The following is a 9651-nucleotide window of genomic DNA, read 5'->3' as shown; positions in this document are numbered from 1 at the left end:
AGCTTTGGTCACGTGGTTGATTACGTTACTGTTGATCATCTGTCCATCATCGTATAAAGCCCGCCCTGACAATTTGATTGGATCGCCAGAGAGTGGGTGATCATACTCGCGCTACTATGGAGCAGAGCCAGACCGAACTGGCAACCTTGTGGGCGGGACTAAGTTCGGAATGGCACCCAGGCTAGTGAATGTAGCCCAAGTCTGGCAAAATTGAAACTGCTTTTTTTTATTTTTTGTTGAGTTATTCAGCCTGCACCTGTTCCCTGCAGCCTGCACCTGCCTGAAATGTGACAAAAATTGATTTAAATGTTTGTTTGTTTTTTTCCAAATGATGGCAAAGATTGTTTTGAAAGTCTATGTTAGGATGCATTCATTTTAGTGACAAAAAACTACAAAACACATAACTCCAAATTCTGAACCTTGTAGGCAATCAGGAGGCAGATTACTTAGTGCAGTGACACTAACAGCCACAAGGGGCTTACTGTTAAATGGTCAGCCTCTATAGACTATAGTATTTGCTGCATGTTGTCACAACCCTCTCCTGTATGCTTATTTCTCCCAGTGAAACTCATGGATTGTTTGGTTTTTTTGGCTCATTTTTGTAAACCTCTGTGTAACATGTATGCAATCTGTACATTATGTGTGCAATTATGTTGGACTAAGCTGTCATTAATATATACAGATTTCAGTTAAGTTTTCAGTTTGAATTAATTTCTGGTTTGTTTGTGTGCTTGTTTGAACTAACTAGCAAAAGTAAACTAAAAGTTAATTCAGTAAATCTGATTCTTCAATACTCCATTCAAGTGGATTTGAGATTATTCGTGTATGTCAGAAACACGATAAAAACAGCTTCTTATAAAAAACTTTTTCAAAACCGATTGAGGGTCCTAACACCAAGACATCATGATTTATTCTATAGCTGTTAACTTTTTTTCTCAGCTTTTATATATTCTATAGATAGTAAAATATTTGGTAGTTTACAAAGTTTAGATAAACACCCTCTGTTCTTCTTACAAGCTTTATATAGATATATATCTGCTTTTGGCTCACATTTCCTGGATTCTAACAAGTTTTGAAGTTGCTGGAGAGCTTTTGATTTTTAACTGGCACTGTCGCATGAAGCTGGCCCCTGTGTGCTCTGAATGTGTCCTTCTCAGTTGCATCTTTCAAGATAAACTAGCTTCTCATTTACTTTTCACATAGAAGCTGTTTTAATATCCATGTGCTGTGTCAAGGAAGGGCTGCTCTGGGGAGAAGCCAACTGCCCCCCTTTGAAATGATAATGGGGCCATGTGGCATGACAGATGCAGGTGAACGGAGAGGGATGGCTAAAGAGATGGATGATCTGATGCTAAAAGGAAAAAGTAAACTGATAAAACATGGGGTATATAAGTTAGCTTAAAGAGCACATGAATTTCGATAGATGGATGAAAGGAAAGTTTCATAAAATCTTTAAACCTTAATAGGGCAATGAGCAAAATGACTTAGACATAGACAGATTTATTTGTTACTTTGTTTACACAAGTGTAAAACAAAAAGAAATTTCAGCCCAACCAACGTTACACACCCTATTCAGAGACCTTAAGGACCAGCACCAAATTACCTATATAATCATTCTATGACCCCTTTAATTGACTGTCATTTTGGTGTGTAGTTTTTATTTTTATTTATCCAAATGCAGAATTACATTGAGAAACGTGTAGAGAACTGCAAGAAGTCAGTTGAACGGTCTGGTTCGTCTTAGGGAAGAAAGCAGACTGATCAGGAAGGAGTTGGTTGATGAAAACTGATGACAGATTAATTTACTTACTTGAGAGATGAAGGGGAGGTACCATGGATGTGTAGGTGTTTGTTTCAGCGGGCTTTGCAGACTGTATCCTAGAGGTCCAGGAGAATTTGATTGAGATGCGAGAATGTTTGTACTTTCAAAAGACTATGCTGGGGAGTGGGCAGGCAGGTAACGAAGACTGGTAGTTGCTGCATACAGGTAAGACCTTTTCAATGAAAATCAGAGAAGAACTGAGGTTCACTGGTTGTCTGGACCCTGGAACAATAACAGAGTCCACATTAAAAGAGATTTAAAAGAAGACAAATTTCCACAAGAAGAATATTCCTGGTTGGTGTCTTTGGCTGGAACACCATCAAGGTTAATCACTCAGCAAAGTAAGATTACCTTCACCTCCTTATATAAGTGTGCACCAACACAGGTCAGCCCAGCCACCAGCAAAGATCCTGTCGCTGACAGAAAGCTCGGCAAAAAAATAAATAAATAAATATAACAGCAAAACCCGAGAGACTCTAACATGGACAGACTGATTAATCGAGGTGTTTTTGACCTCAGTAACCATGAGGACATTGGCCGGACATTCTGGGATTGATTAGTCTTTCAAGTAATTAAATACAGAAAAAAAGGAGCTGCTGAGTTTAGGAAGTAGTGGATTTGGGCATATAACCTATGGTATTATTGTTAAACACCAGAGCAAAGGCCTATATGGCCAAATAAGTTTTTTGGATTTTCTGTTTTTACTTTTTAGGGCTTCACTCATTAAAGCTCATTAAACTGACACATTATATTATCTGTGTGAAGCAGGCCCTCAGGCTCCCATACATTACTTATGAGTAGCATACTTCTATTTCTGATGCAAATCAACTGTATATTCGAGCTGTTTTGCATCTATTTTCACTTTGGTCCCCTCAACCTCTTTCCTGGCGTTTCGCAAAGAGACTTTTGTCCTCCAGTTCTGTGTCAGCTGTTGAAATGTGTTGAAGCGATGCATTCTTAATTATACCACATTAGCCGCCATATCAGGCAGAAAGAGATGAGTAAAAGGACTCACTAAACACATTTGGCTTGCAGGGTTGAACCTGTGGGTGTTCTGGGTCTCGCCCTAATGCATGACTGTGTCAGTGACTCAATGTGTGACAACATCGAGTTGCATGTGGAAAACAGGGAATGTTTTTCTGTATGCACTGTAGTAACATTTGCATGCACTGCCTAATGCAAGAAATAATGCACAGTGCCATGCAAAAGAATTCATGTTCATCAAAATTTTAGATTGTCATAGTACAACCACAAGCAACTGTTTTAAATTGTTAGAGTTCACTTTTGTGTTATTTAAGACATACTAGGAATAGCAGTTCAACTACTGTGTTTTAATCTTTTAAGCTTTAATGTAACATATTGAAAACTGCTTCAATTTGCTTTTAAAAAATTATGCCACATTTAAAATAAAACTGGCATATACTGTGTTTTCTTTTAACTGAGAATACATAAATATTTCAAGCTCAAATTCACTCATAAAATTAATTTAGAGTTTGGGGATGCAGTCAGAAATGAAAAGACAAAGATGTTATACATTCTTAAATCTCAACTGATTATGAAGGGACATATCTACATTACACATCATACCTGAACTACTATAAGCAGTCTTGTTAATCCTTTCTTACTCGACAGTATTAGTCCAACCATAATATAGTGTAGAATATTTCTTTCTTATAGAGTTTAGATGACAAACCAAAAAGAGCAAACGTGCCTGTCACATTGGCCTTGCATCCTCTGTTTTTATTTGATGGAAAATGATAACAGAAATGACTCTGTTTTAAAATGTTTCATGCATTTACTAAGGCCAAACATTAACCTCTATATTATCACAAGGTAAGCAGCCAAAAATTTAAAAAGAAATTCATGTCCACTTTACAAGGAGATGTCCACAAGTGTCTTATTCTAGTAACAGACAAAATGGAATTTAGGGGTCACAGCCACAACTTTTAACTTAAAATGATTAATTTTTATTTTTGAAACGTGGAACTTTCTCCTTTAACTGTAATGTTTACCAGTTCACTACTGTCAGGTGTCATGGTTTAGGTTCTGTTCAAGTTTTATCTCTGAGTTTTCCTTGGTCTTATTTCCATTCTTGTGTTCTAGTTATTTTTGATTGTATTTGAGTTCTTAGTTATTTCTTTTTTGCCCTCTTGCGTCTCCTTTTCCCTAGCTCCCTTCCTGCCTTTGTTCACACCTGCTCCCAATCTGCTAATTAGCCTTGCCTTTGTTTCTCTCTGCCATATATTCTCCTCCTGTTCAGTCACTCTTTGCTGGTTTGTCGTCATTACTTTGTCCCCTTCTTGCTGTGACTATTTCTGGTTTTCAGCATTTTTGGATTTTTGTGGATTTATGTTTTTGGATTTTTGCTTCTGTTGAACTTTTTGGATAATAAATCTTCAAGCAACCTCCTTCAGTTTCAGTCTGCATTTGGGTCCTGTCAAACCTCAACCTCCACCCCGCCTTGACAGTCAGGTAACATGTTGCAGGTTTTCTGGTCACTCCAAATCACAGGACTTCTAAGATTGTTGGGAAGCCATGTTCTGTATTCAACACACAAAGAGAAACACACAAAGAGAAAATAATAATAATAAAAAAAATGTCTTAAGATATATTGTAGATTATATTATGAGTGAAATACAGTGTGTGGGGTTGAAACTGCTTTTATATTGATAAGCTACAGTAGGAGCATAGAGAGAAAATGTTGTACTAGGTTATGCACATTTATGTTCTGTCCAGTGAAACAGACAGCATTTAATTCAAAGTTCAGCTGCAGTAATATCCATAAGGTTAATTATAATAAAGATACAGCTAACATAAACAAATAATGCATTAGTCCACAGCCTGACAACTGGCCAATAAGTCATTTGCACCCTTTCACAGTAAAATATCTGCAACTAGGAATTTCCCATCAGAGCTGCTTCGCGTATATTCGTCTTTCTTTCACAGCTAATTAAATGTGGAAAAGAATGTCTGTTAGACTAAAGTCCTTTGTGACTTAAGATGCTCGAATCTGACACTTAATATACCATCTCTGGCACATTATGTAGAGAATGAGCTAAAATGCCTTCAATAACCGTGAAGGAGCTGCTAGTAGGAGAATGACGGGACCATATCTGAGTTTTATGTACGAACAGTAAAATAAACAAATCCTTTAAGGCAGAGGTCTTCAACGTTTTCCAGGCAAAGGACCCCCAAACTGATGCCGAGATGGTGCGGCTACCCCCTAATTATATAGTAATTATGTAATGTAATGAAAGTAATTTTACCCAGGGATTTTTAAAGTATTTCTGATTCAAATTCCTGGTTGATGGGACAGGTGTTGTGAATGAAATGGTGTCCAGCTTGAAAGAGCTGTGTGTCGCTGAATGTGTGCATCAATGACTGAAAGACATCTTCTGCCTCCATTTATCTGTCTAATACAGTATGTTGAATTCATGCTAATGTGTATTTAAAGAAATTTTAATTAGTGGAAATATTGCAGGGGAGAATATAAAAGAAGTGTAAACAACCAAAACTTTAGTGACCCCCCCCCCATGCAGTAACCTTTTCTTTCCCTTCTATATTTGTTATGGTTATCCCCATTTGTGACTCTGAGTTTTTAGTTATCTGTTATCAGTTGATCTGTTTGGTTTATTTAGTTACTTAGTTACCCAATTAAATCAATCAGAACTCCTCTCTTCTTCACTCCTCTCTGCTGTTGGGTCCTCAAGCAACCTCAACACCCATTGTTGACAATATTGTTTATTTGAACAAATAATAAAACAGAGCTTCCTTGTGTTTTCATTGTTTTCAAGTATTGATGCTGAACATGTTTTCATTAAGTTGATGGAAGCAAAATAAAGATAAATACAAGGCAAAAAATACATTAAAAGTTAAATAGAAAAAAATATGACAAAACATTTGAAGGGGCAAATTTTTGCAGAGCATGTACATTTGAGTGATGCCCAGAGACATGGCTGTCTCTATCTATTGTATATGCAGCTCTTTACAGCAATATTGCTCCTGCACAGATGTAAACAAAACAGGTCATATAGAAGTAATTCTCTCTCTGTCCTTTGAGACTTAGCCAGCGTTTGGCTTAGCAAACTAATACAGTTTGATTTAGAATATAATCCCTGTCCATTTAAAATGATCTTTTGAAACTGGTAGGTAATCTTCTAGGGGATTATTTGAAACCATATCAAGAGAGAGAATTTGTCGTTAGGAAAAAGCTTTTTAAGGCAGTGATGTTGGATGGCTCACTGTATATTGTTTTATTTTTTTTTTTATGAAACATTACACTATGTACTGTTTAGGCCTTGATCCCTACATGGAATAAATAAACAGCTATTTTGTGTGTTTTACTGAAAAAAAAAAAGAGCTGTGAACTATATTTATATGAAAATCCCCAATATTCTTCAGATGCGAAATGATTCTTTCTGCTTTATAAGATGGTGACTCTTTAAACCAGCAATAGAGACATATTTTCTTTCAATTCACGTTCTTGGATTTCTTAAAACAAGTGTGTAAGAATTCACATGGAATAATTTAGTCTCATATCATTGGATGCACCTTTGTAGTCCCAACCATACACTTACCTAAGAATTGCACAATAAGTGTTGATGTTTGAAGTGTTGTTTGAAGAAGTGATGCAACATCAGGGCAAGTCCTGCTTCATTTTTTTAAACTTCTTTTTTGCATCTGGCTCAGACGGGAAGCAGACTTTTCCAATATCTGTAAAAAAAATATATATATATTCTAGTTTCTGGACTAATTCAAAGTTTAGATAGAAGATGAGAAGAAACTCAATTCATTTTCAAGATTTAAACGTTAACTATGAATATTGAAGTACTTTGTGATATGTTTATTGCAATTATGACTATGTTTCAAGAATTTTAAGTAATTTAAGTGCATTTTTATGTTTAAGCAAAATACTTGTTTATATTAAATATTTCTGTTAGCTACTGAGTAGATATTAACTGGGCTGACCTAAACCTAATTGTGGTCAGGATTTGATTAATATAACTGGACTTTTTTTCTTTTTTTTTTGTAAGTATCTTTAAGAAAATAAATGAATCAATTAAAATATATTTCTTTTTCAAAAATATGAAACATTGTTTAATTTCACCAAGGTAAAAAAAAATCCTCAGAATGGTTATACTTGTATAACCAATTTAAAGTAAAAATTCTGGTATTGAAATCATTAAGTTTATACTCATATTAACATTTCAAGTAAGCAACTGTCATTCTATTTTAATAAGAAAAATAAAGCTGGAATATTAAAAAATAAAAACTGCTTTTCCTTTGACACACATTCGTTTTGCCTTCAAGTAACTCAGTCCTGAACTTTTCAACCAGCCAACTGCCTTTTTGCTCTTCAGGAGACATTTGTTAAAAATGAATATGGATGGCTTTTATGCAGTTTTTCCCCTGAAAGTCATCTATTGTGATTGGGAGGACACATTTGTGCAAAAAGCTGGATAGGGGTCAGGAAGAATCGCTCACATTGCACAAAGAGAAAGCCCTCTTTCTGTCTCTGACAGAGCTGATTTTCTTTGTCTGCTAACAGGCTTTTTACTGCTTCATTCCACAAGCAATATGCACCAAAATACATCTAAGCAATTTTTGTTTACACTCAGCTTATGATTGAAAGACTTTTGAAACTTTATGAATAGCCATTAATGAAAGCCTCCTCATTAGTTGAAAAACATGTACAGTCGTGACTGAGCACTTGTAAATTTCAGGCGTCTGTTTACTTGAATTTTTTTGACATCTCCGTTGATTATTGTGTACCAAGAAATAGACAAAACTGTCTCGGAGATGTCAATTAATGTTTTTGTTTTTTTCATCTATACAGACTCCTTAATTAGGCACAGTCAGGCTCTGCAGCGCTGATTTGCTGTAAGAGGAAATACATTTTTTTTTCATAAATACATGATGCTAGAAATAACTCATTGGGAATCACTTGGGATGCCACCTGGTTTGCTCCTTGTCAAGATAAAGCACTTATTAAAACCTCATTTTAGATTTCCAAGTGCCTTAATGAAAGAACTCTTTTGTTTTTGACCTGCACCATTTTCAGTCTGAGCTAAGATACTCATAACTGAATGTAATTAGCAATTTAAGGGCTTCATGGTGATATAAAAAAATGTATTACATTTTTTTTTTATTTTTTTTTTTATGGGAAATGTTAGGAATTATCATCTTCCTTGACATCCTTTGCAAAGTTATTATTAAACAATTATAAAAAGTAAACAAGGTTCCTCATGAAAAAAAATTATAGATCCAAAATCTTTTACATTTTCTTGTGATTTTACAACCTGTATCTTTAAAGTATAATTTGTGGATGTTTAATGAAAGTATCATTTTCAAGTAGATGAAAAAGAAAACATTGGCATTTTTTCTGAAACATATATATATAACACACTGTAGGCAGTCTCTCTTTTTCCTCCAAGCTCGGGTGCTCTGACAGTGTCCTGGGAGCTTGATGGTTCTGCGCAGTATCTTTGCTGTTCCTAGAACTGTGCTTCTCTTGACAGAGATGTCTGGTGTTTTTCCAGGGATCTCCTGTAGCCTCTCCTCCAGTTCGGGGGCGGGGTCACTGCCCCGAATGCCCCAGTGACCATGAGCATGACTGATGCCTTGATCTTCCAGGTTTTCTCCAGCTCTTCTCTGAGCCCTTGGTATTTCTCTAGTTTCTCATTTTCCCTTTTCCTGATGTTGCAGTGATTTGATATTGCTATGTCTACCACAACGGCTTTTCTCTGCTTTTTGTCCACCACCACAATGTCCGGTTCGTTTAACATTACCATTTGGTCCGTTTGTATCTGGAAGTCCCACAGGATCTTGGCCTGGTCATTCTCTACCACCTTTGGAGGTGTTTCCCACTTTAGCCTCTGGGTTTCCAGCACATACTCTGCACAGATGTTCCTGAGCCCTATGCCAGACAATTGGTTATGCCGCTCCATGTTAGCTTTCCGTTCCAGCATCTTAGAAACTGCAATTATGTGCTGGATTGTCTCAGGGGCATCTTTGCACAGTCTACAGGTGAAGACTTTTTGCACAGTCTTTTATTTATTTATTTATTTATTTATTTATATATATATATATATATAATGTGTTTCTCTCTCTCTCTCAAAAGGCTCTGTGGTGTTTTATTTTTTTGGTCAAATTTCTATAAGCTACTTTTCTGTATTAAGGCGCATGCAATTTTGAAAAAATAATTATTTTTGCAAGGCATGTATATATGGCTGATAGTAACTGTCTAATCTTGTCCTCTTACCTGCCTTGACTTTGCTTTCCAAGGCCAGACATTGTTTTGTCATTCATCTCTGAGATGAATTAATGCAGGACCATCTGGGCATCAGCTGAGTGACAGAGGGGGGAGAGCACTGTGGTGGCAGATGAGTAAAGATCTAAGGTCTTCTTTATCTCTCCACTGTCATTATCTCCTGTCCACATCTGGCTTTTCAGCTATTCATCCTTTCTTCTCGTCTCTTTCTCTCTCTCTTTTTCCTCTCCCTTCCTGACTTGTTTGCTTTCTGTGTGATGTGGGGTTAAAAGGTGAGCACTCAGGCCCCTCCATACTGTCTCCTGCTACAGTCAGAGCAGCCATTGATTGGAATTTTTTGATTGGCAGCATACCCATGGGTCTGCAACAGTGACAATAAGGAGTCACATCAGGCTGAAAGACATGGACAGTGTCCACCTAATAGGCTCTCTGAGTGCATGGTATCACCTGTCCAGAGATTTTAGCCTCTATATCACAATAATATTGACTGTAACCAATTCTAGTGGTCAATTTTTACAGTATTCTAGCGTTTATCTGTCAACAATAATATCTTCTGATG

The 9651-nt window shown here is 36.4% G+C and overlaps 1 protein-coding gene across 1 annotated transcript in view; it reads left to right on the top strand.

The window, feature by feature from the left end:
* LOC107097922 (ubiquitin carboxyl-terminal hydrolase 34-like) overlaps positions 1-8439 on the top strand; it is a 23137-nt gene extending 14698 nt beyond the window's left edge. The window contains exon 6 of the mRNA XM_015395275.1: positions 8362-8439. Coding sequence (XP_015250761.1) covers positions 8362-8439 — 78 coding nt within the window. The remainder of the gene's footprint in view (positions 1-8361) is intronic.
* The last annotated feature ends 1212 nt before the right edge of the window (positions 8440-9651 follow it).

This window comes from Cyprinodon variegatus, unplaced genomic scaffold (genome assembly GCF_000732505.1).
Source record: "Cyprinodon variegatus isolate N-32 unplaced genomic scaffold, C_variegatus-1.0 Scaffold733, whole genome shotgun sequence".
Lineage (NCBI taxonomy): Eukaryota > Metazoa > Chordata > Actinopteri > Cyprinodontiformes > Cyprinodontidae > Cyprinodon > Cyprinodon variegatus.
Note: the sequence above shows the minus strand (reverse complement) of the source record. Positions and strands in the feature narration are given on the sequence as shown.